The sequence below is a fragment of the Leuresthes tenuis genome, unplaced genomic scaffold (genome assembly GCF_036924035.1).
Source record: "Leuresthes tenuis unplaced genomic scaffold, fLeuTen1.0.hap1 SCAF_10, whole genome shotgun sequence".
Lineage (NCBI taxonomy): Eukaryota > Metazoa > Chordata > Actinopteri > Atheriniformes > Atherinopsidae > Leuresthes > Leuresthes tenuis.
This window is the reverse complement of record NW_027325364.1, coordinates 7,293,304-7,313,600: the sequence shown is the minus strand read 5'-3', so window position 1 is coordinate 7,313,600 and position 20,297 is coordinate 7,293,304. Positions and strand designations below refer to the sequence as shown.

Below are 20,297 nucleotides of genomic sequence, written 5' to 3'. Positions count from 1 at the left end.
TTGCAAATGTGAACTAGACCTGTTCTGCTGGTTAATTCTGTTTCAGCTTTCTACTTTTAGTTTAATGGTCCTCAACCTTTTTTTGTTTTGAGTCAGTCTCACTCAGGGAATACTGCTAAAAATCCTCTGTCTGCCAGATGTTTAAACAGGCAACTGCTTAACAGCAACATTTCTCATATGAACTTTATAACGTGTTTACAATATGCTCTGCTTCCCCAAACAGCCCATGAAAGCAAGCTAGAAAATACTAATGCTCTAAAATGTAGTTAGAGATTGAGGTGCTGTATCCCCAAACACAGAAAACATATGACATAATGCAGCCCTATGATAATTTACTTTTATTTTCATTCTAGGAGATGTTATGCTCACTTTTTCCTCGTCTGGAAGACAGCATTTTTTCAGCTCTTATTTTCCCTACTTTGGTTCAGATTTGGCGTTGTGATTAAGCTACACTTTAGAAAGGCAGATACTCTGGGTCATTAGGGGTGACTGAATATATCTGGCTGGACAGTCGCATGGAAAAACACCAATAAGCAAAATGATGAGCCCAATACATCTCTGGTAATGAGGGATGCATAGCAGGGCACAGCAGAGTATTTGCAATGCCGAGGTTATGAGGAACAGTAGTGGGGGGCAGGGGCATCCATTACTGCTATGTGAAACTCACTTGCCTCAGAGAAAGGCATGTTATGAAAGATGCTGTAATGCATTTGTTGCAAGTTACATCACCTAATTCTGACTTACAATGAGATTATGCTGGTCGGAACAAAGCTTGATAAGTAACCTTGTCTGAGACGCAAAAATGGGGCACAAATCCTTTTAGTCAGAGGGTGAAGGATTGGTTTGCCACACAGAGGCAGGGAATGCATTCAGAAGTGAACCAGCTTCAGTCAAAATAAATGATGGATTTCTGTCATTATGAGCAGTATGCACTTATTTAAGCGAGAGGGAAATACCCAGACTGACTGAACATGCAGGCTGGACAGAACATCAGTACACAGACACAGACCTACTTCTTTGGTCATTTTACTGCTTGTTGACTCAGAAAATTTTCAGAAAAAAGAACCCTGCTGTTACACCAACTGTACTTCCACAGAGGGTGCAGTTTATGAAAAAGGACTTTCAGTAACTACATCACCATGACAACCATCTCTGTAAAGGTGGCTCAAATCATTTCAATTACAAGAATAATTTGGCAATAAGGACTTTGACATGTGTCAATGACTGGTCTGCAAACCTACTGGTTTGACAGAAAGTGTTAAAAGGAACCATTTAGAAAATAATAACAAAAAGTACAAACAAAAAAAGTAGGCAGAACACAAAGAAACTGTTTTGACAGAGAAACAGCAGTCACAAGTTTAAAAGGGGGATTTGACTGGCATACACTGGCATTTATGGAAAATGGTTTTAACAGATGCCACTAACTTGTGTTCAACACAGTACGACCCAGCACAATGCAGAGGTCCTCCAGCTACTTAAAAGTCTTAATTTTCATGTTTGAAAAGGATTTTATTTAATCAAATCATAAGTGAGATAGTTACACTTGGTAAAAAATACCAAACATCTGATTTAAACAATTAATTTAAATAAACAAATCTGAATTTATTTTTATTTTTCTTAAAGTCGCCAATCCTTACCAAACAAACAAACAGTTTTGAAAGGGTCTTAAGTTGTTTTCCATTTATTTTCTTCTACGGATGTTTAGAGATTTTGTCAGTGTGGCTGCTTTTTTTCTCAGGTAATCTTAAACTGCTATTGCTGTTTTCAGAAGTCCAAAACTCATCAGTTGCTATGGATTAGAAGATCTTTCACTGAGAGGAACAAATCTCTTGGTGTTAAGTACTCCTAATAAAAAAGCAGCAGTCCATTGGCCGAATCAATCAGCAGCGAGTATTGAAATGGAATCTGAAAATGACTCATGTTATTGATTTACACAACTGCAAAGATGCTGTGAATGCATACAGAAACCAAAGTATTCCAGCTGTGGTCCACATGGTCTCTTACCTGCGCTGGCTGGTCGCTGTGGTAACCCTGGTGACACGGTGTTCCTCTGCAGAGCCGGTTGCTGTGGCGACAGGAGGCGAGGATCTGTGAGGGTGGAGGTGACGAAGGAGGTGGTGGTGACCAGGGCGCCGGCTGGGTTGTTACTGAACTGGAGGGCTGCGTTCTGATTGGATACTGGCACGGTGACTGGCATGGAGAAGGTGGGCTGTGGGACTGTGGACTGGTGGAGAGACAGGAAGAGGGTGGTGAGTGGCTATGTTAACCTCCCATCACACACTCATATTTATTGATATACAGTTATAATACATGTGATCAGTTAGTAATCAGCGGCAGTGCATACAAGCCTGAAGGTGATGCATACACACTCGCAACAACTCAACCACTTACAACAAGAAGAGTTTTTCCAAAACAAAATTAAACTTTACACAGTTATATTTTAATAAAAAAATAAAAAAATGTCCAGCTTTAATGCTCTATAATGCTAACTGAGACTGATCAGTATAAAAGAAAAACACATATAATGTAAAATCTCCAACTTCTCTGGTTATTTTTCTTTTGTTGAAAAACTATCGGCTGCACAATAAAAGACTTTCTAGTGCAAGGATCTGCTTATTGTTTAAAACGATGACACTGATTTTCTAACTTTTTTCACTGAAAAACTTTACCGCTTTGTCTGTTTTTCTGCCACAAGGAACAAAGCAAAATGGCAAAAATTGTGTATAGAAACAAGCTGATTTCCATGATAAACAGACTCTTATCCTGCACTGATGAAGTCAAATTTTAAGGACTCAAACACAGGCAAAAGAACTTTGAAAAGTCAAGACAACTTTTAAGGACCTAACTGACTAAATTGGTCAAACCACTATCTTAATTTCCCTTCTACAGTCTGAACACGAAACATTTGACATTTTACTCGTTTCTGAAAAATACTTAATTTAAATTCCATAAGATGTAAAAATGAACCTTTAGAAGAGTCTGCAATTGCTGAGCAACTTGTTCATTCTTTTTGTATTAAAGTTTGCTAATGTAACAGGAAATAAATCAAACGGTATCGGAAAATGTGTGAAAAACAGTCAGAATTTGTACTCCGTTAGATTAAAATGTATAAACTCTGGGAACCGTCCTTAGAAGTAAAACATTTTGGAATTTAACTCTTCAAACAGTCAGACACACTTATTAAATCCTTCTGTGAACACACTCACTCGCTCAGTTTTAGCATGCAAGGTGACTTGGTGGAAGGCAAAAAAAGCTGTGTCGCCTTTCATGCCGGGTTAAACTCTTATCGCAGCAGCAGGTTATTGCATCGAGTTATTGGTGACATTTCATTGCGTGCGTGTCACATGGCAGCAACATCCCCCAACCCCATCTGCATGAGCTCAACTCTGGCAGTTTGAAGAATTATCCCGCAGAAGTTTGGAGAACAACTCTCAACCCAATATAACAGTATGCCGTCTAAATTATCTAGATTAAAGAAGACATATTTCACTTTCATTTAAACCTTTCTAAAACCATCTATTTTGACATATAAGTTGGTGAAACTAAATGACCGCACAGCACAGGGTGTTAAAAATCAAGGCTAAGGATCTGAGGTTGTCCAGCCAGCCAACCCATTTCATCCTGTTCCAACTCAATCTGAAATAAGGACTTCTATATATGGAATATGGGCCAGTGCTGCTCTGTACTGTGCTCAGACTGCCTGGGACCCAGTTTAATGCAGAGAAGCACAAGGGCACCATTCTGCCCTTGATCTCCACCTCGTTTCCATCTGCAATGTTTGAAAAAAAAATTATTTCATTTTGGGGCAATAAGAAAAAGAGAACAGAAAAAAGAAATGGAGATCTGGGTTTCTGTGCTAAAACTACAGGTGATGCAATTGTATTTCGCACAATTTCTTTCATTTCACAAATATGAAACAAAAAGAACACTGTCTATATTTCCCTAAAAATTGGCCCCAAATGATAGTTCTTGCCACCACAAATATCCTTCAAGTGACATCTTATAGCAACATTTTAACAGTGTAAAATGAAGCACCATCCTACCTTGTGTGGTAAACTGATAAAAAAGATTAACACGTCCACTAACCAAAGAAAGCTTTAAAATGTACCCATTTGACAGCAAAAAAGAAGTTTGAGGAAGGAGAGTGTGCAGCCAGAGCTGTAAGTGGTGACCTGTGATGGTGGAGAGTGGCTAAGAGCGCTGCACCACAGCACACTGGCCAAGCTGAAGGTAAAGGGAGAGGATGGAGAAATTAAGTGGGTGGTTGGGAGGTGGAGTTAATGCAAAGGAAATGGAGATGAGTAAACGCAGAGGCGAGACTGGAACGGATTCATCTACCCAGGGATTGGTTGATCAGGGGGCATCTTTTTTTGTGTGTGTGTGTGAAGCATTTCACCTTCATTAGCTCTTATTCATAGAAAATGATCAACAGAAAACTTTTATTTTATTTCAAACTGTCTATTTTTTATTCAAAAGTTAGAGAAAATCACATTTTTTTCAATATTTGGCATGTGCCTGCAGATATGAAATTCACTTGAAATTATGAAAGAATGAATAAATGAATGATAAATGTCTACAGTAGCTGAACAGTGAAGCAAGAGAAAGTTCACAGGTAAAGTTGTCATAATGATCATTCAATTTCTTAACAATTACAAACAGAACTCGTTTCTAGAGCCACTTCCATCTTTTTAAAATCTAAATTTAAATGTTTGTATGCAATTCAATCACTTGAAGAAATACATGAAATATCTCATTATCTTTAAAACAGTAAGTTTGACAGCTTGGTCTTCAAACTTTTCTTCAGGCTGACTCTAACTTTTGGAAAAGCTAATCTTTATAGCATTTTGGATTAAAGGTCTAATTTGACCAAATTTGCATCACACCACAACAACGTTCTTCGGGTTAGTTGTGTTTTTGTTGCCTATTTACAGTAATACATTTTTCTCGGTTTAATTGTCTGCAGGACCTCACTGAATCTGCCAGCTTCTGCTTGCGAAGATATTGGTGCCATAGCTCCAAAATCTCTTCAAATGCTCTTCTAACATTAATTTCAGCTTTGTCCTCTGCTTGTAATGAGCTATTACACAGAGAGTTAATCTGTGTCCTTTGCATATAATAAGTGAATTTACATCTTCCCACTCTAAGGGAATGGGTTACTGAGTACCGTCCATCATCCTGCAGATTTGGCACTAAGGATGAGAACAAAGAGGAGGAAAAAAAAAAAGCATGTTGGGTAAATAATTGACCTCAAGCTTGTCCGGAAGCTCCTGTAAACTCAAAGCCTTTTCTGTGAGAAACATTTTTAACCTATTTTCCATCACAGAAGCTCTCTAAACTAAAATGTTTCCTGATAAATCAGAATGAATACAACGCATTGCCTAGTTTTCCTTTGCTTCCCTCTTGTCCTGGAAGACTTTGAAAGTTTTTTTTCTATTTTCTTTTTCACCTTCAGCATTGTTGTATTTTCTTTGCAAACAACTGTGGATCTGAGCACACATGTGACATCAGAAAAGTGTTTGAGTGATCATTAGAACACACTTGACCAGTAAATGAGTGATCATTTGATTACCTTTTAACTTTCCTATGAGCTTAATAAAGACTACTCCAAATGGTTTAATACAATAATTGTATCTGCACATCCAGTTAGAAGCTACTAATATGACTATTTCTTGCCTGTAAAAATAATCATTATGAATTACACTAATTTAATTTTTTTCAAACTGGATTTACAGAGAACTTATAAAAATGGTACTTAAGATTTATTCACATCTTAGAGAATAATTAAAAAGAACATTTGATTGATGAAGCCAATTATCTGAAAACTAAATTCCATGTGAATGACTATGCAGCAGTTTCGGTAATACCATGTTTTACTTGACATTCACACTGTGACTGCATTTGAAAGAAAACACTCAGCTTCTTGCTCAAGGGCACCATGGAGATGGTTGTTAAAAGGAAGAAGCTTTTTTCTTAATCAATTTCTAAACCCTGAATCTCAGGGCCAGAAACGGACCAAACCAGACACCCGTCGGTAAGAAAAGATGCTCCCTTTCTTCTTGCTTACACAAGTTCCAGAGTACCGGGAACAGATATGTGAGCTCAGGGCTCATCGAGCGAAGTGCCCGTTCTGCCTCACCAGTCTCTCCCTGCCTCAAGAGGCATTTTAGTACAAGCAGGATTAAGCTTGTATATCCCAGCCCCTAGCTGTCATGCAGGGGATTATGATGAAGAGGGGTGGAGTGGTAGGTGGTGCTGTATGCATCCGCTCGCTCGTTGCCATCGAAAGGTGTACTGGGCGAACCAGGGAGGTTGGCAGCCTGGTGGAGACGTGAGGCAGCATGGTGGTGGGAATGCTGCTCGCCAGTGGCATTCAGCTAGGATCTAATCGATGTGCACCACGAGCTGCATGTCTCTAGGGGAGGTAGATTGAATTCTATTCTTCTTCTGCCATGGCTTTCTTTTCAGAGGAAAGCTTTTAAGAGCCCTTTCTGCTCACACAGCACAGAGAGGCTGGGTCAAGCTCACGAGGAGTAAAATGAATTGAACTGATTAAACGATTAAACTGAGAAATATTTTTCTGTTAAGTCTGCTCTCATATGACAAGTGCACAAACTGCTGGAACGCTTTCACAATATACTGTTCTTACTTTTTGAAAATGGCCCAAAAACTAGTGACTTAAAAATCAGTGCATGAATTATACATTCATACTCATGTTCCTTTTCATAATATGAGCAGTTTACGAATGTTCTACAAAGTGCTACTCCCACAGGCAAAGCAGTTGTTAGAAAAAGGTCAAACACAGGTTTGGTTTAAAACCTGCTTCTTTACCCGACTGTACTACACCGACACCACAGTATAATTATGACAAAGTTATGAACATAGTAGAGAAGGAAAAAAATCCCTTTTTCATTAAAGGTGTAACACCAGATACGTATTCTGCAGCCTGACTCTTGTGCAGCACCTAAATGTGACTGCGTCTCATCCCAAGTGACCAATGAGACAGGCAGGCAGACAGGGAGAGGGGCTGTAAATTAAGTGCTACTCATTAAAGTGACATTAATGCCATTACTGAGCACAGAGGAAAAAAAAATGAATCACTGAGAAATTGGCAAAGGAGCAGAGTGGTAAAAGGGGTCTGGCAGAGTGCCAGTCAGGAGGCAGAACTTGGATAATGTCAGGAGCACATCCAGCAGGGACTACACTGAGACTAAACTGACCTCAGCAATGCTGTTAATATCACACAATTAATAACTGCATCCCTGGGTTTCTAAGCCATGGTGCGCACTATGTGTCGGCAATTGCTAGATTCTTTCTATATTATTGCTAAGTCTTACACAGTTGGTATTTTCAGCCAAGCAATCCGACAGCTCAAAGGCACGCTCCCAAAGTGTTGATTATTACCATAAAACATGATTTCCCCCTGCAATGCTGGTTGCTATGCCAACTTTTTATGAAAACTAGGGACCTAGTTAACACTCCTCTCCCTCTGTTGTATATTCTTGTAGTTTAGTGAACTTGCAGAAGCATCAGAAACAGTTTATAATAGCATTAACACTCCTGGGGTTGCTCTTCACTGTGGCGACTGTAACTTCAGATGAATAATTCCATTAAAGCATGCCATATTTGGTGTTACGCTGTTTGTTTTATGACTTCTATCAGTCTTACAGGCAATTTTACATATCTGTGGCACTGCAAAAAATTTACATTTCATTCATTCAAGAGAAAATCGGAATATATTTAATTATTTTGCAGCATTCTCAGTCCACATGACTCAAGATAAGGTAAACTGCTTCAATTTCTTTTTTTATTTGTTGTGGAAGCAAGATAAATGACCAATTTGTGGCTCATCTTATCTCTAGACTTTGGCTTGTTGTGAATAAAACATTCATAACTTAATAGCTGCACCTCTGGTTTTATATTTCCTTTGACAACTTGGCTGCTCTGCCTTGCGTTTGCAGGTGGTGATTTTATGGGTGGAGATAGGTGCTGTTGGTAAGAGGTGAGGTGAAGAAGGTAAAAGGGTGAGGGAATGGTGAGGGCGAGTGCTCTGTGAGTAGTCAGACCGCCATCAGCAGCCGGAAACCTTGTCCACGCATCAGCAGCAGCAGCAGCAGCAAGGTACCAACACGAGGAGGGGGCAGGGTTACACAGAGTGGTGGGAGGTACTCACTGACAGCCTATAGTTCTGCATCATTTTATCAAACTCCTCGTCAATTTTTTTGTATTTCTCTTCAGTGCGGGGGGTGAGAGAGAAGGGCTCCTCAGGGTCTGGGCTCTCAGAGTCCCGGTGCTCTTTCTTGTTCAGAGCCTTCGTTCCCCAAACAAAAGAAAAAGAGGGCACATAGACAGAGAGAGAGAGAGAGAGAGAGAGAGAGAGAGAGAGAGAAGAAGGTAGACAAAGAAAGAAAAGAAGAAGAACAGAAAGAGCAGGTTAGATAAAGTGATAAAAGTGTGATGGTACTCACGCCGTAGCGTTTGAAGAGGCTGTCCAGGTCTTCAGTCTTGCGGTCATTTAGCGGACTTTGGTCGATGGAGTCGTCGCCATCGGGCTCGGGGCTGTTGCAGCCATTAAAGCCTTTCTTTCGCAACGTCTGAGGTGGTCAGAGAGGGGTAGAGGAGGAAAAGGAGGTGTTTTTACATTTAATTTTTCATGCACACTTTTGATGAACACTTTTCCACCACCAGTTTTTAGATTCACTAAACAACACCATTTTAATTTCTCAAACACAAATGGACATCCTGATTGCTGCTTATGCGCTGACTCCTACGCTGTTCATTGAATTAAAAATGAAGTAGTTAAGGTCAGATGAACAGTTTGACCCAGATGATGGCATAGAACAGAGGATTTTATTTATTTCTCCAGGCATTTTTTACAAGTAGAAAAGTGGCCTCTGATAATCCTCAATCGATTTCTCTGGTCAGCATTCGTAACGTCTGCTGCCCACATGAAAGCAAGTCATTAAAACTGAATCTGCACTTGTTCATCAAACAGGTGCTCTGTGGAGATCATGGTTTAAAAAGGTGAAGAAACTACAGATTCCAACTCCAAACCAAGGAAGCTGCAACGGATGCCCCATTTTTACAAAGCAGACAAAATGAGGCAGTTGTACAAGATAATAAACTCTGTTTAAACCTGAGCTGCATGTCAGCAGACACGGTGAGCCATCACACCTCTGCATACGCCCCCTAATCAACAGTGCTGGTAATAAGTGTGAAGCTTTGCACTGAAGAAAGGGGTTGGGCAAAGCTAAAGGGTAAATGGTGAGCCAAGAAGCATGCAGTGGTGTTAGCAACGCATCTTAAAGCAGAAAGGTTGCGACGGTGTCGACACACATTGAAAATGGCGAGAACAGAAAGAGGGACGCTGTGGAGAGATGGATAGAGACTCTTATTTTGAGAGGATTCTGCTAAACAAGATTTGCTGTTAAGTAGCTTTGCCTGGTGGGCCCTTGACCACAGAGCCAGGAAGATATATCCTCACAGCAAAATGGATCTTAAACTGGAACGGGAGAACCTTCTTTGGTCCAAATATGAGCTTTAACTCAGAGTGGTGCCAAAACTAAGAACCCCAAAGTATGAAATCTATTAAGAAAATAGTCTGTTTTGTTTTCACAGGTGTAGCAGCTGGTTATCTTTCTTTCTATTCTTGTTCTGTTTCTTCTTCTTTGCTCTTCCTCTTTCCCTGCCCCCCGGTCCGGTACGGCACTATTACATGTTAAATATTGTAACAAAAATAAATAAATAAGCAGTTGATGGGCATCAAGGGGAGCTTTACATTCATAAAGCTTCCCTTGGCAAAGCAAATCTGTTTGGCATAAAAAGTATTCAGATTACAATTCTTCTGCCATAATGCTGGACAGGACAAGGGGGAAAAAAAGAAGACTTTAGTTCCCTGCAAAAAACAAATCACAAATACAAAAATAAAAATCTCATTCATCCTATCAAGTGATTTCCATCGTCAGCTGCTTTTAAGATTTTACACAGATGATCATCAATGTCTTTAAAACAAGAGATGTCAAGTTGATCCATCTTAATCAGTTCAGCTGCTTGTTGTTGCCCCTTCTTCATCAACGAGCTGCTAACTCTGTCTGTCTGGGGGTTTAATGCTCTGCGGGTTGTGTCAAGGTTCCGAGAGTATTTTCGATGAAAAAAGCTGCCTGCTGCAAACACTCGGAATGAGCTAAAAGAAATATATTATATATTATTATATTATATTATTATTATATTATATATAGAAATATATATATTTGCACTTTTAAGCTGATGATGACTGTGATGGCATACATGACAAAGCATTTAACCCATTTAAGCATTTAAGTATTCAGCTAAACCACATAAAACCTCCAATATTATCATTTGAGACCTAACTACAGACACAACTGTGTGAATCATCAAATAGATTATCTGTAGAAAAAACTATTTCAAGATCATATTCAATATTTTACACACCCTATATTTTCTTTAATCAACATTCGCCTGCTGTGTCAGGTGTGACTGCAGTCTAGTGGCAGTTTGATTAAAACATGAACACATGTTCCGTGACTCCCGCTGCGCACAATCACTGCTAAGTGGGAATGACTCAACTGCATGCAATTCTGCCTCGGAAGTGGAGCTGGCAGAAACGCAAACCTGCAACAGCTCCAGATTAAACCCTGAGGAGGCGGAGACAGAGATTCTTTTCATTTCTGATGAATTAGCCTCAAATCCTGAAAACAGGTGAGGGCAGGAGGGTAATGATGCCATTTGGATGTAAGGGTAAAGAGACATTCAGTGTTAATAACAATGGTGCTCTTTGATATGAGTCTCATTAAAACTCAAAGCCATTATTATCATTGCTGTGTCAAAGCTGTGTTTTATCTACCCACAGAAACGCATTATTAGAAAGATTTGTTCCAACACAGAGACAGTCTCCTGATTCAGCTGTTCACTCTCAGCAGAACAAGTCGGTGCTCTGATCTGCAGCTTAATGCAAATTTAATGCGCAGGAGCTGTCACCACACACTTTGTTGTCCACAATTTGTGGAAAGCACACGCCATGGTGGCAGTTTTTGTGCAGATAAGTGCGTGCTCTGACCTAAAAATTGAGGGAACAAAAGAACCATTGGATAAATAAAATAAATAGAGCATTTTTCGACATGACAAAGATGGCATGTGACAGAGAGCTGTGTGGAAAACGTGATCGAGGCATGGACCTCCTGCCCCAACTGTCAGGACACAAAGAAACACAGAGCATGCTAACAAAACTGTGATGACACAGGAGCCATGTTGATGCGCTGCTTATATGTAATGATGCATGTACTTGTATACTTGTGGACCAATACACCCATAATCCTGGCATTAGTATTTCCAAAGGCTGTGCAAGAAATACATGCCTATGCCCAACAACAAACTGAATCTCTATAGGATAGCACATATTCATTCAAAATTAGATCTACTTTCATATGTTTGGTCAGCACTTCTGTTGATAATGACTACTTTGACCTCACCAAAGAAAGAGACCATAGGGTTCATAATGATTAACAAAGAAAAAGAAAAAATCTCTCAAACCATGAATATTTCAGGAATTTCTACCTTAAGCCCAACAAACTTTGGGTTACTTTTGAGTATGTGTACAAGAAACTAACCGGAGTCATCCAGGTCAATCAAAGAAATACTTTTTAGGCTCATTCTTGATGACATGACAAATAATAGTTTTACGTTCTAACGAAATGGCTAGTGTACGACCACTTTAAAAAAAGAGCTGTCTAATAAAGCTCAGTGTGCTCTGAGTGGTCAGCCTTAGTGTCCTGAGCCCACTAAGCTCTGCCAGTATTTCAATGGACACAACGTTAGTATATGGCCCCTGTGCAGGATCATTCAACCTTTATTTATCTGTTTTGCAGAAAATTGCAAGTACTAAAATATAGTCAAAAACAATTTTGGGCCTGATACTGGTGGATAGGTAAACTGTGAAACATAGAAACAAACAGTTAAACATACACTTTAAATGAGTTTGATGATGACTAAATTTAAACCATCTGCCATGATCACAGTGTCAACTGAAGCTAAATCCCTGTGTATGTTTACCATCATCTGCAAAGCACAAAAAGATGAATACAATACAGGGATACATATCACTTGTTCTATGATAAGGAAGACACAATGACCATTTTCAAGTGATTCTATGAAAACAGATACATTTCTACTCAGGTTTTGCCCTAAATGTTATACACAGAAATCTTGAAACAATATAATTTATTCATTCTTTAATATCCCATTAGATCAGAGTAATATCACGAATATCTACCACAAGTAAGTAAGACCCATGAATTTTAAACTAGAGGTGGTCACTAAGGAAGAGTGTTTCAATTTTTTAATAATTTGAATTTCACATAAAATTTCACTCTCAAACTACACACACACTCACATACAGAGACATACAGTGTGCTTCCCTCTCATACAGTTTCTACTGTTACTACTCACACATACTTTTTTTTTTAAGGGGGGGGGGGGGGGGGGGGGGGGCATGATAGTCTTGTTTCTCTGTCTTTCTCTCATGTAAACTCAACTAATATTCTGTGAATATTACAAACATGGGCAACTTTCTGTGTTTCTCTTCCCACTCTCTCATTCACTGTACAGTACGTGCATATCCTCCATGTCTCTCACACACTCTGTAGTGCACTGATCAGCTTGTCCCTCAGTCAGTCAGCCATCTGTTCACCTGTCCACCGTTCCCCCCTCTCCCCCCTCTCCATTGTGTTGCCAGGGTAAGATTCACCCTGCAGAGCACCACGCCAGCCTCTAACTGGCTGTGGCTGCTCACAAGCCCCGCCCCCCACCTCCCTCCCTTCCGTCCCCTCTGGCTCGCTCTCTCGCCCACCCGTGTGCCCGCCCGTCCGCCCTCTGTTTCCAGCTCTTCATGAAACGCTGCTGCTGCTGCTCTCTCCTTTCTGTTTTTTTAATCTTTCTTTCGCCTTCACATCTTTCAGCACAGCTTTAACATAGCTCTAGCAGAAAAGTGTGCAGTCTTATAGTTGTCCTTCTGTGCTTTTCTGCCCTCAACATCTCATGTAATCACTCAATATGTGAACCTCCCTGATCGCTCATATCCTCTCATGCATCTTCTGTGTCTCTCATCCGTGTCAGTTTCTTTCCTTCTTCTCTGTCGCTCTGTCCTCTTTTGCCCTTCTCTGTCTCTTGTTCCCACAGCTTTCCCATCACTCTTTCCATTCCTATTTTCTCTTGCCATTCATTCCTAATTTCCCTCGAGAAATGGGTATGAAACTTCATACAATTTCAACTTGGGGGTCAACTTGAGCAGTTTCCTTTCTTTTTTTTTTGTTGTGTGCATTTTCTTTCTTTTTCTTTGGAACAGGTAGAGGTGTTTTGAGAAAGAAGGAAGTTATTCATATGAAGTTATTCCCTAAAACTGTATCAATTTTAATGACCAGCAAGTTAATGGCCTCAATGTATTGTTCCAAATCTTCTTTAATGCATGGTGCTGTAACTTTTATAGTCTCAATTACAGTAAACAAACAAACAAAATAAAAGCGAAGGATAAGTTTAAGCATGTGAAAAACATGATAGACAAATCCCTTACATATTGATCTGCGCAGTTTCCATTTGTTAAGTCAACCCATCGCTCACAGTATTAGGTTTCAAAAAGCAAAGATGGAAATGGCCAAACCAATAAACTCAAAGCATCACAATGGCAGTGTATGAGCAGGCGATGCCAATCTAACTACTACTTTCTACTACCCCTTCTACTTACAGTATGTATAAGCCACCCTATACCATCATCATCTGACAACACAACAAAGCCTTATTTATTCATTCCAACATGCATCCCTCACTTTTTATTTTTCACAACATTTCAGAAGTTAGCTTTAAATTTGCTTGGCAATGATATAAATACACAACAGGTCTGCTGACTTATTCATGAAAAATGAATATGGGGACACTGCTTGCATTCAGGCAACATTTAACATATGAGAAAATAGCTTTATATTTATCAGTACACGACATAGAAAACATGCACAGCCCATTTTATCCCTTGTTCTGTTGTTTTAATTAGCTCTCCCCTTTTCGTTTCCCCTTTTGACTTTCTGACACAAAAGCTGTTTTCATCTGCACCTGCAAACCTGTGATCATGTGCATTTGTGTGGTGTATCGTGATCTGTGTGACACTGTTTGACTTGTGCACATGAATTGCCTTTTGACTTTTATTAAGTGATAAGTCTTTTCACGTTTTATGCAATTTCTGATGGAATTCTGTTATAACGTCATCGTTAGTGCTTAATTGCATTTGTTCAAGGAAAGACTGTTCAGAGAAACACGGATTTTGTTTTGCCATTAAAGACTGTAACGTTGGAAGATGACAAGGTGACTAGAGATACTCAGATGGCTTAAGCTTCATGTCATTAAGGTAAATTGAGGAAAATGTTTTTTCATGGATGTGGCACTGTGAATTTTTCAAATTTCAATGGAAACCCATTGGCAAATTTGGGGATTACAGCGAGTAAAAGTTCTAGTGTCCATGAAGGTACTTCCATCTTATCTTTAAGAAAAATGATATGACCTTATTTTTTAAATCAATCTCCGTTTTAACATTTAAAACTTTTGCAAATTTCTTTGTTCATCGATTATGTTCTTTTCTCATCCATGACATAGTCTGCCTGGTGCCCAGGCAGATTCCCTGCAGTCTTTCTCAGGTCAGTGCAAACTACAATATAATGTCACCACCCATTGTGGCATGTCACATACAGAACTACAGAAGCAAGTTACATCCACAGACAGCCCCCTCCATTCAGTCATATGGGACATCATGTCCACAGTCTCAGCACAGCACAAGCTGACAGCCACTCAGATGTTCTATTATAGATCAGCAGTCCATGTTTCTGATGTCGCTAACCTACCAAACTCTGAAACATAAGGAACCTGTGTTATTGCTACCAACTAAAAACAAAGTCATTACTGTAAAGATGTTCTGGTCATCTGTTGTTAATCTGAAAAATTACAAAGGACAAACAAAATAAATGTACCTGCCAAGTCATGCTCCCTGTCAGTTTTTCCAATATGATTACACACACTCAGTGCTTCCAGCATTCTCAGGCTTGAGCAATCAGTGATAAACTCAATTCAGAGACAAAGGCAGAATTACAGCTGTAAAACTGAACTTCACCGAAAAAAGTCCACCATACAAAACCAGCTTTGCCCCCTCTTAGCTTGTAAAGCTCTAACTTGGTGCCATTGCATATTTTGTAAAAAGAAGAAATAATAATACAAGATTTCAGACTAATTTGTTTACCATCTAAACATCCAGATAACGTTTTTTTTTTTTTTTTGTAACCCATCACCACTTAAACATCCTTTATCCTGTGAGTTCTGACAGGAATTATTTATCCATGACACTAACGGGTCTCTGCTGCCACTGGCCCTCAGGAGGCTTCTGGTTGTTTCTTGCTTGGTAAAAAAAGAGGTTAACAAATCAGTAGCTCTACAACAAAACTCAGTCTGGAAATGAGTCACTTATCAGTCAAGGAATTTTACTACTCAATATCCTTCAAAAGGAGTCGTGTTCACTTTTTATTATATGCTGGTAATTGTTTTTTTGAGGAAGAAAATCCAGTTCTAAGCAGAATACACTTAAAATGTGGCATAACAACAGCCACCGCAGAAGACATCTTAGTCTGTTCCTTAACGCTGACATGCAGCAGATGTTGTAGTGAAATAATCAGTCATCTCATTTGTATCCTTCTTGAAAATCAAAATACGATAATAGAGGTAAGATTCATATTAGAGAAAAAATAATGTCTTCTTTCTCATGTCCAATCCAAGTATTTTCTTTGCTTTTCTTTAAAGGTTGGTGGTGGACAGTTACTGGTGTCACGAGTCTAAACTTTCTTATGTTACCTTATTATATTACCTTTTATATTTACTCTGAATCTATTTTAGCACTGAAATATGGCTAAACTGTGTACCTTTACATCATAGTCTTGTTTAATGTCCCCAATTGAGAATTGCAAACCAAAAAAAAATTGTACTCTGGTTTTCTACTTAACATAAAAAAATGTCCTTTAAAAAGCGCAACATGTGACAGTCCAAACCTAGCATGAACACAGTGTCATGCAATGCAACTAGCGTAAATTCCTTGAAATCTAACCAAAAACATGACTTAATATGATAATAGTGCTTGTTTTATGAAGTACTTTAAGAAAAGTTTTACGATAAACAAGCTGGCTTGTGCTGACCCTTCATGTGCACAGGCCTCTCGGTGACCTCAACTTGACCAGATTAGGACGTCAGGATATGACAGCTCTTAGCTGGAAGTCCCCAGAATTCAGATAGCAAAGAAGGATTATCCAAGGAAGAGCATCTCCAGGGCATCACCTTCAATCCGTATGGCCTGGGGGGAGGAGGGGTCAGGTGACAGGTGGGCGCACATGTCTGGAGAGGGATGATGTTCCAATATTCTATTTAGTATGGTTTGAAACAATTATGGCAGCTAACATAATCGGTTGTTTACTGAGTGAATATGGCAAAGTGTTGTTTCAAGATACGTGAGGCTCCCCTGGCTGCCACTCAGGAGAATCAGGGCAGCGCCCAAAGTCTTTAAGCTCCAGCAGTGCATCTCGTCGGTGAAATCTGCACTGCTTGAGCCGCTTAAGAGAAAAAAAAGAGAAAAAAAAAGGGGCATCCCCCTTCTCCGCCCATCTTGCTTTCTCTCCTCAGCTATTCATTGCCACTCTTTCAGCATTTCGCTCGCTCGTGTTCCCTCTGTTTCTAGCTCTCTTCCTTTCTTTGCCCTGATTGGGATCTGCAGTCAAGCGGATTAACACATTCTGACAGGAGAGGCAGGCTGCCCACACACACACAAACACACTTTCAAAGCAGCACGTGCATCTCAGGGAGAGGCTGTGTGTGCATATGTATTGCCTCTCAAACTCGCACTGAAGTGAAGGAATGTCCAACTGTGTGATGAATACTGAGCCTATCCTTACACACGCACACAAACCTCACTGTGAACTAAAGTGCTTCTAAGCATTCAGGGACAGGCAGTGTGACATACACTAAACATAACATGAGTGTATAAGTACGTGCACATATGAGTGCATGTGTGTTCCTGCGTGACTACATCCACACTTCATAATTTATAGTCGAAAGCACTTGCTCCGAGAGACTTACAGAGGCAGAGAAGCAAATGGGCACATTTTGTGACTATCCAATTATCCCCTCCATCTTCTCCCTCTTCCTCTTTTCCCTGTCACTTGGTATGTCTTAGCTCAGTCCTCGGCCTGTGATGTTAAACCAAGTGCAGATAATCTTTAATAATTATTGTATAGTTCATCCATTCTGTCACGCTGGCTGTTCTAGTCTAATAGGTTCCACTGACAGCCCAAACACTGCATGTCAAGTGTTTTCATAACCCGCTGTGGTCACAGCCTTCAAATGCACAGGGTAGTTCAAACAGGGTAGTTCTACCTTCCAAAAATGAGTTATCGTCATTAATAACTACAGGTGGAAGTGTCTAGCCTAAATAACCTTCTGATTTTAACTAAGATGATCTGTTTAATTAGATTGAAGCTGGTTTAAGAAACTAGCTGGCAAAACATGGAATTAAGTAGTTCTGATTCTGACTTAAGTTGCTCTTAGTGTTATTAAGCAGATAGTGAAACGGCACATCATGTCTGTGTTTCACTGTAAAGCCTTCCAGGGAGGGGAGGATATTCTGCTGTCCTAAAACTTTAGCACTTAATTTTTACTAGGAAATGTCTGGTCAAGACTCAAACAATGGGAGCGGCTCAGAAAGTAGAGTCTTCCGTCATTCAGGAGGTTGGTTGGTGGTTTGCCAGTTCACATGTCAAAGTGTCCATGGGAAAGGTGCTGGACCCCGGATGAAAGTTGATTTAGGTCAACTCCTCACATTTAAGTCACTCTGGAAAAAACCCATTGCTAAATAAAGAAATATGTAAGATGAAGAGGTAATTTAAATGTAAAGGCTGGGTACGGTTTTCAGCTAAGCTAAATAAAAGCAATATTGTACATGCGTCATACAAGTGCTGTATCAAAAGATAAGTGTGGCCATATTTTCCTTAGAGTCCAAAAAAAAGGAGGAGAAACTAATCTGATGTACAGTGTCATGCCACCACTGAGAACATCATACTAACATTATTATGTGGGCATCCAAACCTGATATATCCTCTTCCTCTGTGCCACAGAGCTCCACTGTTGTCCAAAACCTATTAATAACACATCAGTGAGCCACACAGTTGCACTGGGTGACACCTTCCTTCATTACCATGAACACAGTGACACACTATACGAATATTTTGACTAAATCCACCAAAGCAGACAATCCTGACTCAAGCATCAAATGTACAGTAAATTAATCTGCCACTGAAAAAAGCCATTTCCTCCTGGGAAATATTCATTTCAAATAGTTCATACATACAGTATGTACTACCTTTAACTGTTAGAAATGTAAATCTTCAACCAGTGGAGATGAAGCTGAGAGGCAGTAAAAAAACACTTAAAGTAACAACTCATCCTTTTTTTTCTTTACATAAAGTTCTGCAGAACTCCTCCCATTTTTCTATGTCAGAGGCAAATAAAAAAAAGTAACAAAGATTAATGAAAAATGGCAAGGTGGATCACACCAACACTCACATAACAAGGAGGTGTGTGCTGCAGCACATCTGGTGAAGGGGACAGTCGAGGACAAATGTTTTAAAATGCCTCCTGGCCTACAGAGAGAAAGGGTGAGATGGTGTGGTGGGTGGGAGGGGAGAATAAAGGCTGGTAGAGGAGGAAGGCTTCCATGTAGGACACACACACCCACACACAAGCACAAGCGAGAGGCTCACCAAGACTGAATATTGTATGAGGTGTGCTCATGGGCCACTGAAGAGCATGCAAGCAGAGAGTAAAAGGTGGACTTATGTGCGCATGTACACACACATACACACACACTAATGAACACACATAAAGAGAGAGAAAGAGACAGAGCGACACACTTGAAAACGCAAACACATGTACGCACACAAACAGAGCCAGTGGAGCTTGAGCTGATGTGGCCCGGAGCTGCCCAACGCCCTGCCATGACAAAAACACACACACACACAGACACGCCTGCATACACTTAAGAGCCATCTGCAGTTGGAGATACAGCCCACAGAAAGGCTTTACTGCTGACACTCTGAGACAGCCGGCAAGAGGAGGATGGGAAAAAAGGGGGAAACTGTCGTGACCAAGTGTATCAGAGATTAGGAGGAGGGGAAGAAAAGAAGAAGGGTAAAGGAAGGAGAAAAAGTGACAGAGAGAGGTGAAGGGAAAAATACAGCCTTGAACTTTGGCACATTAGTTTTACCTTCAGCCCACACAAAGCCAAAACTGCTTCACCAACACTTTCACAGAGATTTCAGCAATTACTGTACTAAAGCTTTGATTGGATGGCATTCCCCATGGATGCATTCTGCTTTGGTCCTGAACACCTCATGTCTTTGTTTTCCTTTAAATTCTAAGAGATAACAATCAATCTCCATGCAGTAAAGTTTGTAGTAAAAGTATTTTTGAAATTCCAAACTAGGTTTCGCATACTCATTTAGGGAAATACGCTTTAACTCATGCATTAACATTGTTTGTGTAGCCTTGAAGTAGCAGGACAAGCAAAGACCATTAGCAAAGTCAATTAGACCTCACAGTGTTACCTTGGCTCCAAATGAGCATTTCTGATGAGAGGTTAAGAAATTGCTCAACAGAAAAACAAGTTGAGAGCAGCTCCCAGATCTGAATGTGAAATTTACATGCTGCTTTATTCTAAGTACAGTATTTGCTTCATTTATACAAGTAAAAAGATTCAGAAAACAACAGCACCAGTCTGAAAGTTTCCTTAGCTTTAATAGTCCTCAGGGCATTTTTGGACATTAACGGCTGCCCCATCGCCGCAGCACTGGATTCTTGATGAGAGTACTGCTACAGATTGAATGATAAATGATTGACAGGCATGTCCCATGGATCCCATGGACACAAATTGTTTATCATCAGGGTCTACACAGAGTTCCATTAGATCCAGCTCTATACACATCCAAAGTACAGACTTCTTAAGGGTACAAACTAAATCTAAACAGGTGAGTTCCTGGGTTCCTTCAAAACATCTTGTAGTGAAAAATGGCTGTAATGTTTTGTCTGCTTTGGAAACTCCTCCAGCACATAAATAAAGCTAGCAACTCATTTATGTTCATGTTTGTGAAAAGCATAAAATATATTGGAACAGAGTGATGCCTTAAAGCAGCAGTCAGAGGTCATATGAGCTTCCC

The 20,297-nt window shown here is 39.9% G+C and overlaps 1 protein-coding gene across 9 annotated transcripts in view; it reads right to left on the bottom strand.

The window, feature by feature from the left end:
• mef2d (myocyte enhancer factor 2d) overlaps positions 1-20,297 on the bottom strand; it is a 94,702-nt gene that overhangs the window by 26,964 nt on the left and 47,441 nt on the right. For 6 of the 9 annotated variants that reach the window (XM_072393756.1, XM_072393758.1, XM_072393762.1 and 3 more), the window contains exons 4-5: positions 8,171-8,308; positions 2,005-2,224 (exon numbers count right to left, since the gene is read on the bottom strand). In XM_072393756.1, the coding sequence (XP_072249857.1) occupies positions 2,005-2,224; positions 8,171-8,308 (358 nt within the window). Of the gene's footprint in view, positions 1-2,004; positions 2,225-8,170; positions 8,309-8,465; positions 8,592-20,297 lie in introns of all 9 variants that reach the window. The other 3 variants (XM_072393759.1, XM_072393763.1, XM_072393764.1) reach the window with 1 other exon arrangement.